Genomic DNA, 21,440 nt, shown 5'->3' with positions numbered 1-21,440 from the left:
ATTGCATACTACTTCCCAAATACTGGCACCCCTGATCTCACTACCCAAACACTAGCACCCCAATCTCACTGCCCAAACACTGGCACTCACACGGCATGCCACTCCACTAAACACTGGCACCCCCTGATCTCACTGCCCCAAATCCTGGCACCCACACGGCATGCCACTATCCCAAACGCTGGCACCCCTGATCTCACTGTGCCAAACACTAGCACCCCAATCTCACTGCCCAAACACTGGCACTCACACGGCATGCCACTCCACTAAATGCTGGCACCCTCTGATCTCACTGTCCCAAATCCTGGCACCCACACAGCATGCCACTCCCCTAAACGCTGGCACTCCCGATCTCACTGCCCAAAACACTGGCACTATGTGGCATGCTGCTCCCCCAAACATGAGCACTCCCAATCTCCCTCCCTCAAACATTGGCACAAACATGGCATGCCACTCCCCCCAACACTGGCACCCCCTCATCTGACTGCCCCAAACATTGGCACCAACATGACATGCTTCTCCCACAAACACTGGCACCCCCTGATCTCACTGCCCAAACACTGGCACCCCCTGATCTCACTCCCTCAAACACTGGCACCCACATGACATGACCCTCCGCTAAACACTGGCACCCCCTAATCTCAGTGACCCAAACATTTGCATCCACATTGCATACTACTCCCCAAACACTGGCACCCCTGATCTCACTGCCCAAACACATCACCCACATAGCATGTCACTCCCCCAAACACTGGCACCCCTGATCTCACTGCCCCAAACACTAGCACCCCAATCTCACTGCCGAAACACTGGCACTCACACGGCATGCCACTCCCCCAAACACTGGCACCCTTGATCTCACTGCCCAAACACTGGCACTCACATGGCATGCCACTCCCCCAAACACTGGCACCCCTGATCTCACTGCCCCAAATCCTGGAACCCCAATCTCACTGCCCAAACATTGGCACTCACATGGCATACTACTTCCCAAACACTGGCACCCCTAATCTTAGTGACCCAAACACTGGCACTCACACAGCATCTCATTCCCCCAAACACTGGCACCCCTGATCTCACTGCCCCAAACACTGGCACTCACACGGCATGCCACTCCCCCAAACACTGGGCCCCCGTTGTGTGACAGCTCCAACACTGATAGCTGAATCTGCAACATCCCCAAACACTGACTCCGTTTTTGCTCCCCCTAAACGGTGACTGGATCTGTGACCAATCACAAGTCAAGGGAGCCCTGATCTATGACACTCCAAGTAGTGGCCTTCCCAATCGCTACCAAATAGCAACATTGACTCATGATCACCAGGTATCCGGCATCTTGTGTGACACTCCAGCATCAGGCAGCCCCCTGTGCCAGCCCACCCTGAATGTCATGCACCTTCTGAGAGGCTCCAGTGGCAAATGTCTTCAGGCAGCTGGCCTGGGTACCAGGGAGAGAAGATGGGTGGGGGGAGACTCAGCACTACCCCCAGGCTGCCCAAGCCAGAACCCTGCCCCACAGAGACCATCTCTCCTTCCCAAAGCCCAGCCTCCAAAAGAGACACCCCAACCAGAGCCTGGACCCTGTCAGAGGTCCCCTGCCCCCCTCGCCATCTGCCCAGCTACCTCAGCACTCCTAGATCTTTCAGCACCCACCCGAGGCTGCACCGAAATACCTCATCCCCCTGGCACCCACTGACTTAGATGCACCCAGAACCCACTGAGCAATCCAGCCACCCGCTCCCCATAGACACCCTCATACAAAACCGCCCCAGCCTCGCTGCTGCTAAGTTTTGTGTGGCTCCCTGTCCGGGCCCCATTATTGTTCAGGCAAGGGGGTGTCACCACGGGCTGAAGTTTACATCCATGTGCGTGTTATTTGCATATATACAATTCAACCCTTAAACGCTTTGAATACAATGTCACTCTTGGTGCTGTGCACCGCACAGCTGGGCAGCCGTGTGGCCCTGCGGCGGACCTGCTCACTGGGCGGCAGTCGGACCCCAGTTCCAGATCAGGGCCATTCTTTGCAGCGTAGTTTGGCCTGATATTTGGGAACTACATCCCCCGGCAGGCCCTGCGCTCATCCGCCGTTCCAACCCTCTACTTCCGGGTTCGGACTATACAGGAGAACTACATCCCCCAGCAGGCAACGCGCCTCTCTCCCTGCACTTCCGGGGCCGGCCAGTTCTCCCGTCAGGCACTATGCCTTCCCGCACTTCCGGCCCCGGGGCCGGATGTGCGCATGGCCTCGGGTGTCCTGGTTGGTTGGTTTATCGCCAGGCAGCGGCGGCAGCCGGTGAGTGACTCTCCTGGGGCCCGGCTGGGTTTGGCCCCTCTGCGGCCCACTCCCGAGCGCCGGCTGTTGCCATGGCGACACCCAGTAACGCCCTTTGCCGCCTTTAGGGCCGTGGGGGTCAACGCGCCGCCCGCCTGCAGCGCCCAGTGGCCGCGGTTCGCCGGTCCCGGCCCATGGGAGCGGCGGGGAGCAGCGCGGGTTGCAGGGACGTGCTGCCCGCCGCTCCCATGGGCCGGGAAGAGCGAACTCCGGCTGCTGAGAGCCGCGGGCGGCCAGTGGGTTACCCTGAGGGGCCGCGTGTTGCCCACAGCTGCTTGAAGGGGAGGGGTGGCGCCGCCATTCCGGGTGGGAGCCCGCGGGGGGGGGCGGGTATCGCCATCATTCCTTGCGGGTGAGGAGCCTGGCCACAGCGGGGGGTGGAGGGGCAGCGCTGCCATAGGGGGTGAGGGTGCGGCCCTTTGTATGAGTGACGCTGGAGTGACTCCCATTCACCCACCCAGTGGTTTGTTTTCCCCTATGAAGCTGCAGTGACCAAAGCTGTCTTGCCTGGGGCAGTGTCTCGGGGGTGAAGCAGCGACATCCCTTCTCTGGTCCAACCGTTTCCATGGCCGTCGGCCCAGTGCCCGCTAGCCTTGGTGCTCTTTGGTGTGTGGTGCTCTTTGCGCGTGGTGAGGAATATTCTTTAATTAGCGGAGTTCCAGAATAACCAATTGCATCGCAGTGTGGGGAGTGGGAACCCGCCTCACATCTGTATATAATAACGTCTGGGTCTGTGTGACACTGTAGAACATTGCAGGGAACAGAGCCCTCTACCAGCTCCAGACAGGAGACCAGAGAGTGGGATTGAGTAGAGTGGAATTCGGGTGGGGGTGATGGAAGAGCATTATACTCCCTGTGATGTGACCTCATTCCTTGTATAGGTGTGAAACAGACACAGGATAGAGATGGCATAGGAGGCTGGGGATGAGAAGAAGCAGGTGGCAAAGTTTGAGCTGGAGCGGGAGACGGAGCTTCGCTTTGAGGTGGAGGCCTCGCAGACCGTCCAGCTGGAGCTGCTGGCAGGCATGGCGGAGATCTTCGGCACCGAGCTGACCCGTAACAAGAAGTTCACTTTCGATGCTGGTGCCAAGGTGGCCGTGTTCACGTGGCATGGCTGCACAGTGCAGCTGAGCGGCCGCACTGAAGTGGCTTACATATCAAAGGACACACCCATGCTGCTCTACCTCAACACCCACACAGCCCTGGAGCAGATGCGGCGGCAAGCAGAGCGCGAGGATGAGCGGGGGCCCCGGGTCATGGTGGTGGGGCCCACGGATGTGGGTAAGTCGACAGTGTGCCGGCTGCTGCTGAACTACGCTGTGCGGCTGGGGCGCCGACCCACCTTCGTGGAGCTGGACGTGGGCCAAGGCTCGGTCTCCATCCCTGGCACCATGGGGGCACTGTATATCGAGCGGCCTGCTGATGTAGAGGAGGGCTTCTCTGTCCAGGCCCCCCTGGTCTATCACTTTGGCTCCACCACTCCAGGCACCAACATCAAACTCTATAACAAGGTGAGCAGTGGCAGATCTGGGGGGTGAAATTCAAGGCAGCCAGGGCTCTTTCCTGCACACACAGATGTTTCTGGAGACATAGCAACCTTTAATGACCAAAGCATCTGGTTCTGAGCGAGGGAGGAGTAAAGCAGGCTGTACATGGAACAGTGCCCTTTGGAGATGGGATGCTGATATGTACATGTACCGTAGGCCTACTGGAAAAAGGGTAGGCGGGCACCTTCTCCACAGTCCAAAGTATTTTGATGTGCACACCACCCTCACACCAGAGGATGGTTCAGGCATCTCCATCCTCCCTGGGCTAGACCAATCCAACAAGGTCAATTCACATATCCACGCTTGTCGGTGGGGAAAGGCAGAGATTGCCCCATGCTGAGACTTTTTCTTAGCCCTGAACTCACATGAATGGATAGTTGGGGGATTGGGCCAAAGAAAAAGGAATTACTGGAAGTAAAAGGATGACATTCCCTTGTCTTCCCACCCCACGATCACCTCTTGCCCCGCTCAGCTGTATTTGCATCATCTAGTCTGGATGAAATGAGGAGGGCGTTTGACTTGTTGCTTCCTCTTTATCTTCTCTTATCATCAGTACTCTTTAATCTGTTTTGCGCTACCTTGAAAGGAAACAAGCTTGCATCATGGACTGGAAGTCACGGCTCTCAGGCCAACTCTGCCGCTGACTTCCTGTGTGACCTTGGCAAGTTAATACACTTTCACATAACACAAGAATCCAGGGTCCCCAAATGAAATCGATAAACAGCAGGTTTAAAACAAAATAAGGAAGTTTTTCTTCACACAGTGCACAGTTAACCTGTGGAACTCTTTGACAGAGGACATTGTGAAAGCCAAAAAAATACCTGGGTTCAAAAAATAATTAGATAAGTTCATGGAGGTTAGGTCCATCAATGGCTATTAGCCAAGATGTTCAGGGCCGCAATCCTATGTTCAGGGTGTCCCTAAGCCTCTGATTGCCAGAATCTGGGACTGGACAGCGAGATGGATTGCTTGATAATTGCCCTGTTCTTTTCATTCCTTCTGAAGCATCTGGCACTGACCACTGTTAGAAGACAGGATACTGGGCTAGATGGACCATTGCCCTGACCCAGGATGGCCGTTCTTAAGTCACTCCTTATCTGCAGTGGTTTGAGCATTGGCCTTCTAAACCCAGGGTTGTGAGTTCAGTCATTGAGAGGGCCACTGAGGGATCTGAGGCAAAATCAGTACTTGGTCCTGGTAATGAAGGCAGGGGGCTGGACTTAATGACCTTTCAGGATCCCTTCCAGTTTCTATGAGATAAGTATAGTTCTATATATTTTATTTAAACATTTGCATGGTTTGAGATGAACACTGACATTTATTAACCCAAGATGTAAATATTGTCCAAAGACAGAGAATCTTCTTAATTACACATCCTTGCAGGTAGCTTATTATCTTGATTGAGATAAACCTTTATTAAAAATATAGCTTGAAAGAACTTAAGATGAAAAAAAATACAGTGAATAAAAAGGATTCTGTTTATTTGATTATTTGGAAACTTCTATGTTAAAAGAGCAGAGTTTAGCATTTCACACACTCCTGTTCATTAGGGGTGATGCTGATATTGTCTCTCTAAAGCAGCAATAACTGTCACTTGCTATATTTCACTGTAGACACAAACTTACATTGTTTGTTTTTCTGAATCTCTGTGTAGGGTCTCCAGCACAACAGTAAGCAAATCTGTCCTCTGTGACCTCAAATGTAGAGGTCCAGAAGAAATAACCATTTAGTTTAATAACCATTCAGTAGGTAGAGTGTTAAATGTCCAATCTGAATAGCCTTCTAGAAGCAAATAAATGCACTGGTGCTTAATAATTGTCCAAGTAACCAAACAAAATATAGTTATTTGTATCCCCTGCCTCATAGGTAAAGGACAAGACACAGTTTCCTGATGGAGTGTCTCTTTCTTATGAAGCTGTGCTCTGCCATGCTTAATTTGCCATGCCAAGGTATCTAAAGTGACATGCTTGGACAGAAAGATTTGCATTTCCATTTCTCCTCTACTAAGTAAAATGTCAGTGTCAGGGCTGCTCAAGGGCAATTTATATGTGATCAGGCCACTACCTAGTGGCAGCCTGCAAAGGATATAAGCCCCACCTTGCGAAAGGGAAAGAGCATGGGTGGAGCCATTTCAGATAGTACAGTCATCGAGTATCTTCCTTGGGTTCCAATTAGCCATGCTGCTTCCTCTCTGCAGATCACATCTCGCTTGGCTGACGTCTTTAACCAGCGCTGCGAAGTGAACCGCCGGGCTTCAGTCAGTGGCTGCGTTATCAACACGTGCGGCTGGGTGAAGGGCTCAGGGTACCATGCCCTGGTGCATGCCGCCTCAGCCTTTGAAGTGGATGTGGTGGTAGTGCTGGACCAGGAGCGCCTATACAATGAGCTGAAGCGGGACCTGCCTCATTTTGTGCGCACAGTGCTGCTCCCCAAATCAGGTGGGGTGGTAGAGCGCTCCAAGGACTTCCGGCGGGAGTGCCGGGATGACCGCATCCGTGAGTACTTTTACGGCTTCCGTGGCTGCTTCTACCCCCATGCCTTCGATGTCAAATTCTCCGATGTCAAGATCTACAAGGTGGGGGCTCCCACTATCCCTGACTCATGCCTGCCCCTGGGCATGTCGCAGGAGGACAACCAGCTCAAGCTTGTGCCAGTGACACCGGGCCGTGACATGGTGCACCACTTGCTGAGCGTCAGCACTGCTGATGGCAGTGAGGAGAACATCTCCGAGACTAGCGTGGCTGGCTTCATCGTCGTCACTGGGGTGGACGTAGATCGCCAGGTCTTCACAGTGCTGTCACCGGCACCTCGCCCACTGCCCAAGAACTTCCTGCTGATCATGGACATCCGCTTCATGGACCTTAAGTAGGGACTGCACTGGAGCAGAAGAGGTGGAGTCCACCAGGACTATTGTGTCTCCGTTGTGGACAGAACTTTTACCAATTGAAGGGGGTGGAGACTGCCACGCAGACTGAATCATTTGAAACCAGTGTGGGAAGGGGTAGAGGCTGCTGACCAGATCAAACCATTGGGAGAAACCAAAGTTGGTCAGGTGAGGTTCGCGGATTAATTTGTAGACAGAAGCAGGGAGGGAATGTGGGATTAAATGTAACTGTAAATGGTTCACTGTCTACATCCTTCTCTAGGTTCCCTTCTCCTCCTTAGATTTCAGTCACTGAAATCTAGACCCATTGTCCCTTTTACACAGCCAGTGCTTTGTGGGTCTCTCTTTTATAGGAGAGGATCAATATTGTTTTATATTTTTGTAATTTTAATAAATTTCCTGGTATTTTGCTGGTCTCTGGTGACAGTGGATGAATTTTGTGTAACCTCCTGCAGTGTAAGAGAGGGATCTGTAGGGCACACACACAGGAGGCACTGCTGGGGCTTGGAAAGGGGAATTTCAATGTGATACTCACAGAGAAACTGGACAGATTGGAACAGGGCCATATGAAGTATGCTGGGGCACTTCAGTACAGTGGATCATCACAGGAGCCAGGCTAAGAAGAACCAACAATTTCATGTTCTAGCCCCTTCACCTCTTCTGTGCTATGGAGATGTCTGCCCCACATTGTTGCCAGCTTGGATCGCCAGTTTCTCCAATATTCCAACAAATAACTCCACACTTCCCCTTAACCATCAAATGAGCTCCCTATAAACATCTTGAGCATTTTTCCTTCAGCTCCCTCCTTAAAGTTCACCTGTGCTGTAATGCGTACAGCACCCGTAGCTGGCATCCTGTGACTGCTCTTTGTGATCATTTCCTTGTTTACCCACCCTTCCTGTCAGCTGTACTCAGCTGTTGTCTCATCTTATATTTAGAGTGGTAGACTTGTTCTGTGTTTGTATAGCACCTTGGCCCTCATCTATGACTGGCTGCTACTGCAGTAAAAGTGGACAGTGATTTTTACTGGGTATGAAGCCAGGAATTTGCCACTGGAAGGGAAAACCATGGCAAGGAACTGCTGCTAGTTGGTGGAACTTCAACTAGTTGGTAATAGAGGGGAGAAACAAGTTTGCACATAGAGAAGGCAGAATGTAATGCTGGAGACTGCTTAGCAAGAGAGAGAGGGGAAAGGATTGTGGGATTTTAAGCACACAGGAGGAAAGGTTTGTGAATTTTTGGTTGAGGAATTTGGGTTGTCCTGACCTCTCTAGTCAGGAGGTGGCATTGTTGATTAAACCCATATATTGACTTCCTGTGTCAAAGCAGTAGTGCTCCACCGACTATATGATTCAGTTATCAAAGAGTGAACTAGTGGGGAAGGGACAGACCTAAATTTCCGAGTTTAAGTCGTGCACTGTGATCTGAGTTAATAGCATGCACATACACTCAAGCTTTCACTTGTTCTAAGGATCAAAACTTTCTTCACAGGTCAGGACCAGTTGCTTAAGCAGATGCACATCCCAGTTGCTAGAGGTGTGAAAACCTCTTGTGTCCTGGGATTGCATCAGAACTACTGCCTCAGAGGTGCAAATTCTGCATCTCCCCTCCTGTGATCACCAGTCCCTTTAACTTTCTGGAAGTGCTTTGGGCCAGTGGGGAATAAAACAGGACATGCCTTGCAACTGTTACAAGAGGACCTCATGGCTGGGATATGCATGATGCTGGGAAGACAAACCAAGGTTAAGAGGAGCATTTTGTATCCCATAAGCCTGTGGGGTGGAACGTTAGTCAATCAGGTGTTTTCCTTGTTCCTGCCCCTTGCACGATAGTTGGAGCTCACCCAGCTCAGGTGGTAGAACACCAGCGTTAGAGAGGGAGGCTGGCTTTACCTGTGCTATGACTCAGGACATCTGGTTCAATTCCTGGCTCTGCTGCAGGTCACTGTATGACCTCAGGCAAGTCATTTAGCATCTCTGGGCCTCAGTTACCCTCTGTAAAAAGAGAATAATAATCCTCCCTTTGTCTCTTGTCCATTTAAACTGACTGCATAGTGCAGAGACTCTGCTATATGCATGTCTGTCTTACCTAACTGTCTCCTATCCCCTAATCATTACCTCATCTAACTTCATATGCCCCAGCAGGGGCCCTGCATATTAGTCTTCATAAAAATGCCATGCTGGGACAGACCAAAGGTCCATCTAGCCCAGTATCCTGTCTTCCAACAGTGGCCAATGCCAAGTGCCCCAAGGGGAATGAACAGAACAGGTAATCAAGTGATCCATCCCCTGTGGCCCATTCACAGCTTCTGGCAAAGAGAATCTGATTGCCTGGAACAACTTCCCCTCTTGAGAGAGAGAGTTTAAATTGCTGTAGTCCTTTTGATCTCTGGGGTGTTCTGGTTTTGCCTTGTCATGCCATTGTCTCTTAACAACATGCAGGTGTTTGCAGAGAATAGTGAGCTATTCCTTCCTCCTCATTTTTCTTTACAGCTCACTTGAGCTGTTTGGCATCATGCTTGGAGTATAAGGTGGGAGCAAGGAGATAACCTAGATGCTGGGCTGGTGCTGGGCTCTATCATGGTGTCACTGGGACGGGGTCACACCCACTGACAATGGGATGGTGGTGGGGCTGGACCATGGACTCATTGGGCTGAGGGTGAACTGTACCATGGGGTCACACTCCCTAGACACTGGGATGGGCAATCCCATGGTTTCACTGGGTGGGGGAGGATCAATCCCCTCCGCTGTTTTTTTAATTGCTTTAAATAGAGCCCCTCCCCCAATCATCAATCTAACCGGAGGGGCGAGTTCTTTAAGGCGATCTCCCGGATCAGCCACTGGCAGTGCACGTTTAGCATGCTAGGCGGGAATGAGCACTGATTGGACAGGGAGTTTGTCAATCAGCATGGCCGGGAACGAATGTGGCCTCTGCAACCGAATGGGTCCCGAGCACGCGCCGAACATCCCATCGCTCAATGGTCCGCTCCTCCCTGATTGCGAGAGGCTGTGGCGCACGCGCAGAGCGATGACGTGGTTGTCCACCTCTGGGCATGTGCAACGGCTCTTCCTTCTCTCGCTCCCGCCAATCAGCTACTGGCAGTATTGCGACGGGCGCGCGACTTGGCGTCGGCCGCTCGGTGGGGGGGGCGGAGAGGGCGGAGCGCGCGCCTTGGGACCAACCGGCGAGCGGAGCGCGCGCCCGAATGGGCTCGGGACCGCGCGCTTCCTCCCTGCTGCCTGGACGCGCCTCTCACACAGGGAGCCGGGCCGGGCGCAGGCGGAGGCAGCGACTGTGCGGTGCGGGTGAGTGTGGGTCGGGCCGGGCCCATCTCCATGAGCAGGGCGGGGAGGCGGGGTCCTCACGCGTCGCGGGGAGCCGGGGAAAAGCGCCTCGGGGAGGCCGAGCCTCGCTCTGGGCCTAGCCGCCCCCGGCATCGGGCACTGGTCCAGAGAGAGAGACCGACCCCTCCCCCTGCGCTCCCGCGCAGCCTCACCCCCTACAGCTCCCCCCTTTCACCGGACCCCCGCAGCGCGCGCAGGATCCAGCACCCCCGCACTGCCCCTCCCCCCAGACCCCCTCGTTTCTCTAGGCCTGCTTGCTAGCAATTAGATATACCTTAACCTCCTGGAAAATTTCACTATCTGCGTCTGCGAAGTGGGTATTCACCCACGAAGCTCACGCTCAAAACATCTGTTAGTCTATAGGTGCCACAGGATTCTCAAAGGTTGTACTTCTTTCTGGTGAAGTGAGAGAGCCTTGGTCTGGATTGGCTGTGTCTTATGGCCACTGGACTGCCTATTTAAAAACACCATGTAAGATCTCCATCCCAGCATAAGAATGGCCTGCCTAGGTCAGGCCCAAAGACCCATCTAGCCCAGTATCATGTCTTATGACAGAGGTCAATGCAGGTGCCCCAGAGGGAATGAACAGAACAGGTGGATTATCAAGTGATCATCTCCGTCACCCATTCCCAGCTTCTGGCACACAGGCTAGGGACCCATCCCTGTCCATCCTGGCTAATAGCCACTGATGGATAATATCTCCATGAACTTTTCCTAGTCTTTTTTGAGGACTGTTTAGTCTTGGCTTCACCACATCCTTTGGCAAAGAGTTCACAGGGTTGACTGTGCGTTGTGTGTAAAAACTATTTCCATTTGTTTGTTTTAACCATGCTGTTATTAATTTCATGGTGACCCCTAGTTCTGTGTTATGAGGACTAAATAACACTTCCTATACTTTCTTCCACACCAGTCATGATTTTATAGACTCCATCATATCCCATTACTGTCTCTTTTCCAGCTCAAAAGTCCCAGTCTTATTAATCTCTCCTCATATGGCAGCTGTTTCATACCCCCGATCATTTTTGTTGCCTTTTCTGAACCTTTTCCAATTCTAATATATCTTTTTTGAGATGCAGCGACCACATCTGCACGCAGTGCTCAAGATATGGCATACCATGGATTATATAAAGGCAATATGATATTTTCTTATTATCTACCCTTTTTAATGATTCCAACATTCTGTTCTTTTTTTGACACTGCTGCACACTGAGTGGATGTTTTCAGAGAACTATCTACAATGACTCTCCAGGAGTTCATATAGGAAGGCAGGATTTTAGACAGGGTAGTAATATACAGGGCAGAGGTGTCATTTGGATTTACGCAGAAGGGTGACAACAGAGCAGGGCATAATTTAGATTTACAGAGATAGGGGAGCAATATTCAGAGCAAGGAATAATTTGGATTTTACATGTAGTTCCCTTGGGGGTAATTTTTCAGTTATTTTTGTAAATGCACCAAACAGACACAAAAACTAACGTTACTGTCGTTAGGTTCATGGGGCCCGCCATTTGATGCGTCCATAGTGCAGCTGGAAATGCTTGTGTGTGTGACCGTGATCATGCTGTACTGTACCCAAGTGCAGCATAGACAGAAGGGCCTGTGAACAGGCCACTATAACCCCACTTTGTGATCCTAATTAATTAATTTCCCTGGCTGTTACATCCCCATTCTCTATCAGCACATGCAGTTAGGTTCCATCCTATCTATCTTTCCACTCCTGTTGCCTCCATCCCTGGAATGTATGCCATGTCCCTGGTGTAACCGCGACTGTCTTCACCCACCCTTCTCCCCCTCTTGGGTTATTTGTTAGTCTCTAAGTGCCACAAGGTCTCCTTGTTGTTTTTGCTGATACAGACTAACATGGCTCCCACCCTGAAACAATGTTCATTGTGCACGTCCTGTTTCCCTGGTCTTGGAATCCCCATTTGCCTGAATTAAATTCTTCCCCACTGGATACATGCCTCCCCTGCGATGAAACCTGTTTTCTTAGTCTCTTGGAGCCCCCCCTACCTTTGCATGAAAAGCGAGGTGTGTTATATAAGGATTTGGAGACCCAAGAGTTCAGTTCCGCAGCTCCATCCCAGACTCCCTGTTGACCATGGGTGAAGTCACTTAAGCCTCCCTATTGCTTCCAAATTCTCATCTGTAAAATGGGCTGGGTAAAACTAGCACTTCACCTACCTCACAGGGGTATATGTGGAGGTTTACTGTGGTGAGGGGGGGGCCAGATAATAGGATACTCATTTCAGTAAGTATGAAAAACTGGGCCAGAGTCTGGGGGTAATAGGCATCCCTCATATTATAAGAAAAAAGCTCCGCAGAATATCAGGACTGTGCCGTATAAATAAAATCGGTGACATGTGGTTCACCCTACCCAGATAAGTACCTAAAATAGACTTTTCAGATAGATTGCCCTATTATTATATGCCCATAGATCAGAAAAGTTTACCAACTCATCCACCTGAGTAAATGTCAGTTGTCATCCACTCCAAATTTATTTAACCCACCATATAGATTACAATTACAGCCCAAAAGGAAACCTAACAGTTCACCCCATTCTAATAAACTCAGGCTAATGACTCCTTCCGGGGTAAACCTGGGTTAGTGGGAGAGAGGGATTTTTTTTTAAAGTTACTTGTCCAAGACAAGTTTGGACCTTGACTGAGGTAGTTTTGCTATTGCGCGTTGGATAGTTTTTGTATAATGAAGTGTATATTTTGTCAAAGATTAACATGTGAGCTGATATGCACTGGCTGTTATGTTGCCCGCTGATGATTAAAATTAAGCATAATCAAACTTTGTTCACAGGCTCCCTTCTGTCTTATGCTGCACTTTGGGTACAGTACAGCATGGATCAGGTCAGCACACACAAGCATTTTCCAGCATGCACTATGGACGCATCAAATGGGGCCATGAACACTAACGACAGTAACGTTAGTTTTTGTGCTGCTGTTTGGTGCATTTACAAAATAACTGAAAAATTACCCCCAAGGGAACTACATGTAAAATCCCAAATTATTCCTTGCTCTGAATATTGCTCCCCTATCTCTGTAAATCTAAATTTATGCCCTGCTCTGTTGTCACCCTTCTTTGCGTAAATCCAAATGACACCCTGCCCTGTATATTACTACCCTGTCTAAATCCAAATTGCCTTCCTATATGAACTCCTGGAAGTCATTGTAGATAGTTCTCTGAAAACATCCACTCAGTGTGCAGCAGTGGTCAAAAAAAGAACAGAATGTTGGCAAATCATTAAGAAAGGGTAGATAATAAGAAAAATATCATATTGCCTTTATATAAATCCATGGTATGCCCATATCTTGAGCACTGCGTGCAGATGTGGTCGCTGCATCTCAAAAAAGATATATTAGAATTGGAAAAGGTTCAGAAAGGGCAACAAAAAAATGATCGGGGTATGAAACAGCTGCCATATGAGGAGAGATTAATAAGACTTGGGGGACTTTTGAGCTTGGAAAAGAGACGAGTAATGGGGATATGATGGAGGTCTATAAAATCATGACTGGTGTGGAGAAAGTAAATAAGGAAGTGTTATTATTCCTCATAACACAAGAACTAGGGGTCACCAAATGAAATTAATACAGCAGGTTTGTTTAAAACAAACAAATGGAAATAGTTTTTACACACAACGCACAGTCAACCCTGTGGAACTCTTTGCCAAAGGATGTGGGTGAATGGCCAAGACTATAACAGCGTTTCAAAAAGACTAGAAAAGTTCATGGAGGATATTATCCATCAGTGGCTATTAGCCAGGATGACAGGATGGTGTCCCTAGCTCTGTGTGCCAGAAGCTGGGAATGGGTGACGGATGGATCACTTGATAATCACCTGTTCTGTTCATTCCCTCTGGGGCACCTGGCATTGACCTCTGTCATAAGACATGATACTGGGCTAGATGGGTCTTTGGGCCTGACCTAGCATGGCCATTCTTATGCTGGGATGGGGAGATTTACATGGTGTTTTTAAATAGGCCAGTCCAGTGGCCATAAGACAACAGCCAATCCAGACCAAGGCTCTCTCACTTCACCAGAAGAAGTACAACACTTCTGAGAATCCTGTGTGCAACCTTATAGACTAACAGATGTTTTGGAGCGTGAGCTTTCGTGGGTGAATACCCACTTCGTCAGACGCAGATAGTAGGAAATTTCCAGGGGTTAGGTATATATATTGCTAGCAAGCAGGCTAGAGATAACGAGTTAGTTCAATCAGGGAGGATGGGGCCCTGTTCTAGCAGTAGAGGTGTGAAAACCAAGGGAGGAGAAACTGGTTCTGTTAGTCTATAAGGTGCCACAGGATTCTCTGCTGCTTTTACAGATCCAGACTAACACGGCTACCCCTCTGATACAACATTTCTGTTACAAAAGCCTTTGGTTTCCAGCTGGGAGAGATGCTAATGGGATCTGAAAGGAGTTCCAGACATCACCTCTTCAGGGAAGGTCATCCATGAAACATAAGGCCCTTTGTTTTCAGTTTTTACCAAAAATTTCCCAGATTCTACAAAAGCTTTTTTTTTTTTACCAATATCCACCTGAAATTTGGACCACTTTAGTACAGTGTACATGAAATTCCTGATTATTTTAAGGAAAACCAATGCATTAGATGTAAGTGTATTTATGTTAATAATAAATTAGTCTAAGTATAAATGTAAAGCAAAGTAATGGAAGATACGCAAAAACCTACACGTGCGTATATGTACTTGCTGTTAATGGGCAGTTCCTAAAATACACCACAGCATTAAACTGCTTTTACTTTCAATACTTTTACTTTTTTCTTTTTGTTGCTTTTTTCTGTCCTTTCATCCCCTAATATTCATCTCGCTATTACCCAAAAAAGTGAAGTTATTTCTTTGCACTGATTTTCATACATATTATGTTTTTTGTAATAAACACTCAGAAATTCTGAACAAAATAAAACCTGAAAATGAAGGGCCTTGACATTACAGTACGTGGGTAAGTGAAAGGCATCTTTTCATTAAAGACAAATATATTATATAGATAGATTCAGATGTAACCTACAGATTAAATTAACAAAGTTAAATGCAAAATTAGTCCTGTATTAATGCAGCTGTAGGGTTGTACAGCTCAGAATCAGAGTCAGGAAATTAAATATTAAGATTCCTATAGCAACATTAACTTGGGCACACTGTTCATATGAAATATCTTCTTTGTACTGAGTTAGCCTCCAGACAGCCCAGTTAGGAATCAGGGCCTGTTGGACTAGGCACTGTAATTTAAATAACAAACAAAAAAATGCCCCTATATCAAAGAGCTTATCATTTTAATCAATTTTCTTCCCCTGTTTTTCTTAAAGAGAATATGTCAAAAAAAACACTGAATAGAAAATATTACGCACAAGCTGTTAATATTGCCAGGGGTTGGGAGGAACAACTTTTATTTTTGCATTTCCTTATGTGCAGTGCCTCCTATAAGACCTAAACTTTGCACCGGTGGTTGTTTTATGCATTTCATTTTCTATATTTTTTTTAAAGAGGAGGAAAAGGAGGGTTAAAAGTCTTACTCCAGAGGTAACAGGCACAGTGTGCTGGCCTAGCTGCTGCTACTACTAGTGTGCTAGTAAAACCAGACAGCCCTGCTTTCCAGCTGCAGATCTCAAAGTGCTTTACAAAGGAGAGCAAGTATTATCCCCATTTCACAGACGAGGCACATAGGTGAAATGTCTTGCCCAAGATGTCACAGTGACTCCAGTTGCAAAGTCAGGAATAAAGCCCACATCTCCTGCCTCAGTCCTATCTACACAATCAGACTGCCTATCAGAAGCACCAATCACTGGCTGCAACAATGCACGTATGGACTATGCTTCCATAGAGGTGTGAACTCCCAAAAAACACCTTGTCCAGCTGAGGATTTAAAGGTGTGATGTTACACCTTCTAAAACTTTGATTAGATCTAGCCACCTAACTCATTCTAACATCACACACCTTTAAATTCTAGTCTAGACTTAATTACATTTTTTACTCTAGAAAAAATAATTTTAGGCCAAGATCAAACATGGAAAATTTCAGCCTCAAATGATACTGTTCAGGGACATTCGCATGTGAGTGAAAACAGGAAGTTCTAGATGAAACCATTTACTACAAATAATCACCTGCAAGCAAACCTTGTAAATACAAAAGAGGCCTTTCCCCCTAAATCCACAAGTGATAAGGTGGGTTGGGTGAAGTTTAATGTATTAAAATTTTATTTTGGGGTGTTTCTTCAAAGCAGGTATCAGAATACACAAAATATCAGAATGCCATTCGAGAGTTTATGTATACCCCACTACCTCGATATAACGCTACCCAATATAACACAAATTTGGATATAATGCGGTAAAGCAGTGCTCTGGGCCGGGGGGGCTGCACATTCCGATGGATCAAAGCAAGTTCAGTATAACACGGTTTCACCTATAAAGTGATAAGAGTTTTTGGCTCCCAAGGACAGCGTTATATTGAGGTAGAGGTGTGTGTATACATATAACTCCCAAATAATATATATATATATATATAATATATATATATAAAAAAAAAAATTCCCCCTCTCACCCCTATGGGGGGTATGTGTCTTCCTCAACCTCAGGTCCTCTACCAGAGGCCTGGGAGTTTGAGGGTTATGCCCAGTATCTTAGCTGTTCCTAGCACTGCACTCTTCTGGACAGAGAGCTCTGATGTTTTCTTGGATCTGTTGGAGCCACTCACCCAGCTTAGGAGTCACAGCCCCGAGTGCTCCTACCACCACCGGGACCACTTTGGCCTTCACTTTCCACATCCTCTCTAGCTCCCAGATGGCTTACCAATATTTTGTGTATTCTGATAATATGAAGAGCTTCACAGCTCATGGGTAACACTCATCCTAAACTCATGCCAATAAAACCTTTTTCTTATTTAAGAACAGCCAAACTGGGTCAGACCAATGATTCATCTAGCTCACTATACTGTCCTCAGATTGTGGCAATTTATTCAGAGGAAATAAAACGAACAGGGCAGTTATCAAGTGAGCCATTCCCTGACATCCAGTCCCAGCATCTGGCAATCAGAGGCTTAACCACCTTGGTTAATAGCCATTGATGGACCTATCCTATATTAACTTATCTAATTGTTTTTTTAATCCAGTTATAGTTTTGGCCTTTATGACATCCCTTGGCAATGAGTTCCACAGGTTGACAATGTATTTCTTTTGTTTGTTTTAAACCTGATGCCTATTAATTTCATCAGGTGACTTTGTCTCAGGTCTCAGGTTCTTGTGTCATGTGAAGGGGTAAATAACACTTCCCTATTCACTGTCTCCACACCATTCATGATGTTATAGATCTCTAATATATTCCCCCCTTAGTCCTCTCTGTTCCAAGCTGAACAGTGTCCAAGTTTTTTTGATCTCTTTCATATGGAAGCTGCTTCATACCCCTAATTGTTTTTGTTTCCCTTCTCTGTATCTTTTACAATTCTTATATATATTTGAGATAGGCAACCAGAACTGCATGCAGTATTCAAGGTGTGGGCGTACCATGAATTTATATAGTGGCGTTATGATATTTTTTGTCTTATTATCTATCTCTTTCTTAATGGTTCCTCACATTCTGTTAGCATTTTTTAACTGCCACTGCACATTGAGTGAATGTTTTCAGAGAGCTGTCCATGACTTCAAGATCTCTTTCTTGTGAGGTAACAGCTAATTTAGACCCCATCATTTTATATGTATAGTTGAGATTATATTTTCCAATGTGCATTATTTTGCATTTATCAACACTGAACTTAATCTGCCATTTTGTTGCCCAGTCACTCAGTTTTGAGAGATCCTTTAGTAGCTCTTCGCAGTCTGCCAGTACAGATCCCTGGGGGACACCACTGTTTACCTCTCTTCATTCTGAAAACAGAGGATTTATTCCTACCCTTTGTTTCCTATCTTTTAACCGGTTTTATCGATCCATGAGAGGACCTTCTCTCTTATCCCATGACAGCTTACTTCGCTTAAGAGCCTTTGGTGAGGGACCTGGTGAAAGGCTTTCTCAAAATCTAAGTACACTATATCCACTGGATCCTCCTTGTTCACACACTTGTTGACCCCCTCAAAGAATTCTAGTAGATTGATGAGCCATGATTTCCCTTTACAAGACCATGTTGACTCTTCCCCAACAAATTATGTTCATCTATGTGTCTTACAATTTTGTTCTTTACTAGAGTTTCAACTGGTTTGCCCAGTACTGAAGTCAGGCTTACTGACTTGTAATTGCTGGGATCATGTCTGGAGCCCTTTTTAAAAATTGGTGTCACATTAGCTATCCTCCAGTCGTCTGGTACAGAAGCTGATTTAAATGATAGGTTACAGACTCCAGTTAGTAGTTCTGCAATTTCACATTTGAGTTCCTTCAGAACTCTTGGGTGAATGCCATCTGGTCCTGGTGACTTATTACTAGGGCTGTGAGTTCATCACGAAAGTCACAGATTCCGTGACTTTCCGTGACTTCTGCAGCGGCCAGTGCGCCTGGCATCCCTCTTGCTCTGCTCCTAGGTTGAGGTGTGGCCAGGTAGCTCTGAGCACTGCCTCTGCTTGCAGGCACCGCCCCCGCAGCTCCCATTAGCCATAGTTCCTGGCCAATGGGAGCTGCAAAGCTGGCTCTCTGGGCGGGGGCAGTGCACAGAGCTGCCTGGCCATACCTCTGTCAGGAGCTGAGCGAGGGGGATATCACCGCTTCTGGGGAGCGCGGAGCCAGGCAGGGAACCTGCTGGCCCTGCCAATCTCCCCCTCCTCCCACCCCCCTCACAGCACCAGATGGGATCATGCGAGCTGTTGCCTGCCCGCCTCCCACCCAGCACCAGCAGGGGTCCTGGACTGCCCCCACCCTCTCCCCCAGCTTCCATGGTGCCCCGCCCTCTCCCTCCCCCCCCGGGCTGCCCTCCCAGCATCTGCGGGCCCACTCAGGCTGCTCTTCCCCAAGATTTAGTCAGGGATATATAGTAGAAGGCATGGACAGGCCACGGGCCTTTAATTTTTGTTTACTGTCCATGACCTGTCCATGACTTTTACTAAAAATACCCATGACTAAAATGTAGCCTTACTTATTACTGTTTCGTTTATCATTTTATTCCAAAACCTCCTCTAATGACACCTCAATCTGGGACAGTTCCTCACATTTGTCACTTAAAAAGATTGTCTCAGGTTTGGGAATCTTCCTCACAACCTCAGCCATGAAGACAGATGCAAAAAATGTCTTTAGTTTCTCTGCAATGGCCTTATTGTCCTTGAGTGCTTTAGCATCTCGATCATCCAGTGACTCTACTGGTTGTTTAGCAGGTTTCCTGCTTCTGATGTACTGAAACATATTTTGCTATTACTTTTTGAGTCTTTGGCTAGCTGTTCTTCAAATTCTTTTTTGGCATCCTAATTATATTTTTACACTTCATTTGCCAAAGTTTATGCTCCTTTCTATTTTATTCACTAGGATTTAACTTCCACTTTTTAAAGGATGCCTTTTTGCCGCTCATTACTTTTTTTTACTTTGTTTAGACACTGGTGACACTTTTTAGTTCTCTTATGTTTTTTATTTTGGGGTATGCATATAAGTTGAGTCTCTATTATGGTGTCTTTAAAAAGTTTCCCTGTGGCTTGCAGGGATTTCACTTTTAGCCTGTACCTTTTAATTTCTGTTTAACTAACCTCCTCATTTTTGTATAGTTCCCCTTTCTGAAATTAAATGCTACAGTGTTGGGCTGCTGTGGTGTTTTCCCTGCCACAGGGGGTGTAAAATTTAATTATATTATGGTCACTATTACCAAACAGTCCAGCTATATTCACCTGTTGGACCAGATCCTGTTGATTTAGGACTAAATCAAGAATTGTCACTCCTCTTTTGGGAGGACTAGCTACTCCAGGAAGCAGTCATTTAAGGTATAAAGAAACTTTATCTCTGCATCCCGTCCTGAGGTGTCTTACCCAGTCAGCATTGGGACAGCTGAAATTCTTAAGTCTGGATGACGAATTTAAAAAGGGAATAGAGTCAATTATGTGACTATCTTCTTTATTTTAATAAAATTATCAATTCAGATGCCAGTGGAAGGGAGAGGCTGATCTCATGGGCTGGCCAGTGCATCTCTATTCAGAAATGGAAGAAAGGTAACAGGCATGTTGCAGGGTACAAAAGCAGAGGATGGTGAAAAGAGTGCAGTTTGGAAGTTTAACTTCTCCAAATGAGTTGTAGATTTACACTAACCAAGGGTAGACTGGATGGCTGAGGGGGTTGGGAATTGGGTACAGGGCCTTTCCTCTGTAAGCTGCTGTTTTGGATATGTTCTTGGGATAGTAGTTACAAAACACGCTTGCCCTATTATTTACTGTTTGTGTTAATGTAGTACCCAGGAGCCCTTATCGTGGACCAGAACCCCATTGTTCTAAGTGCTGTACAAACACCACAAAAAGATGATCCCTATCCCAGAGAACTTACGGTTATCTGGTGGCCTGTCCCGTGTAAACTGAGTTGAGATTTCTGCCTTAATTTGCATTGGGATAGATAACCACATCACGCAAACCACCACTGTATTTTGCAAAATAGCGCAGACTAGGGAATTGGTCATGGAGGCAGAACTCCCTTCTCCTCCCCAGTAAGCTGATCTCTACAAGCATTCTACTTGTAATGCCTATACCATTGTGTTACAGGGAGTTAAACAGAAGCGGCAATGATTAGCAGTGACAATGGAAATAAGTAGTGAAATGTTGTGAAATCATTACAAATTGTTTCTCTAGCATGGTGAATGTGCACTGTTTTTTACAAAGAATAGAGTTAAGTCACGTTCCTTGCCATGTAGGTCTGATAGTCTTGGAGTGATGAGATTCAGGGCAGCAGTTCAGACAAGGGGTGGAGAGACTTGTGGGGAGGAAAACAGAGGGAAAGATTTCTGAGAGAAATGGATTTTAAGGAGAGACAGGGCTCCTGGCAAACAGGAAGAGTGAAACTGTTCAGGCATCTAAGAGGAAGTGTAGTGGAAGACCCAAAGCTGAGGAGGAAGAGGTGATGAAAGGAGGAGTAATGAGAGAACATTGGAAGGAACTGTAATGAATAAGTGGGTGTGAGAAGAGGACAAAATTAGAATAGCGAGTAGGCATCTTGCAGATGAGAAGGGAGAGCTTGAATTTGATGAGGTGGAGAGAAGGAGAAATAATGGAGGGATTTATGGTGGCCTAAAGGGGGAAAGGTGAGAGGTGGAAGAGAAGGAGGTCCCAGAAGTGGAGGTGAGAGATGAAGGAGATGTGATGAAAGGTGAGGGTGGTGGGGTTAGGAAAGAAAGGGCAGATCCTGGTGATATCAGAGAGGAAGAAACAGGACAT

The 21,440-nt window shown here is 47.3% G+C and overlaps 2 protein-coding genes across 4 annotated transcripts in view; both read left to right on the top strand.

Annotated features, from left to right (window-relative positions):
• The first annotated feature begins 2,209 nt into the window (after window positions 1-2,209).
• On the top strand, window positions 2,210-7,179 carry CLP1 (cleavage factor polyribonucleotide kinase subunit 1). 2 transcript variants are annotated; one of them, XM_032775806.2, is made up of 3 exons: window positions 2,210-2,293; window positions 3,214-3,843; window positions 6,077-7,179. In XM_032775806.2, the coding sequence occupies exons 2-3, from the start codon at window positions 3,358-3,360 to the stop codon at window positions 6,746-6,748; spliced, it is 1,158 nt and encodes a 385-aa protein (XP_032631697.1). In that variant the 5' UTR covers window positions 2,210-2,293; window positions 3,214-3,357; the 3' UTR covers window positions 6,749-7,179. The 2 variants fall into 2 exon arrangements, with proteins under 2 accessions (XP_032631697.1, XP_032631698.1); XM_032775807.2 differs by lacking the exon at window positions 2,210-2,293 and having other exon boundaries at window positions 2,746-3,843.
• A 2,092-nt stretch (window positions 7,180-9,271) lies between these two features.
• ZDHHC5 (zDHHC palmitoyltransferase 5) overlaps window positions 9,272-21,440 on the top strand; it is a 41,707-nt gene continuing 29,538 nt past the window's right edge. Inside the window, exon 1 of one of the 2 annotated variants that reach the window (XM_032775809.2) lies at window positions 9,272-9,293. The gene's annotated coding sequence lies outside the window, so the exon portion shown is untranslated. Of the gene's footprint in view, window positions 9,294-9,911; window positions 10,069-21,440 lie in introns of those variants that run through there. The other variant, XM_032775808.2, reaches the window with a different exon arrangement.

This window comes from Chelonoidis abingdonii, chromosome 4 (genome assembly GCF_003597395.2).
Source record: "Chelonoidis abingdonii isolate Lonesome George chromosome 4, CheloAbing_2.0, whole genome shotgun sequence".
Lineage (NCBI taxonomy): Eukaryota > Metazoa > Chordata > Testudines > Testudinidae > Chelonoidis > Chelonoidis abingdonii.
This window is presented reverse-complemented; position numbering and strand designations above follow the sequence as displayed.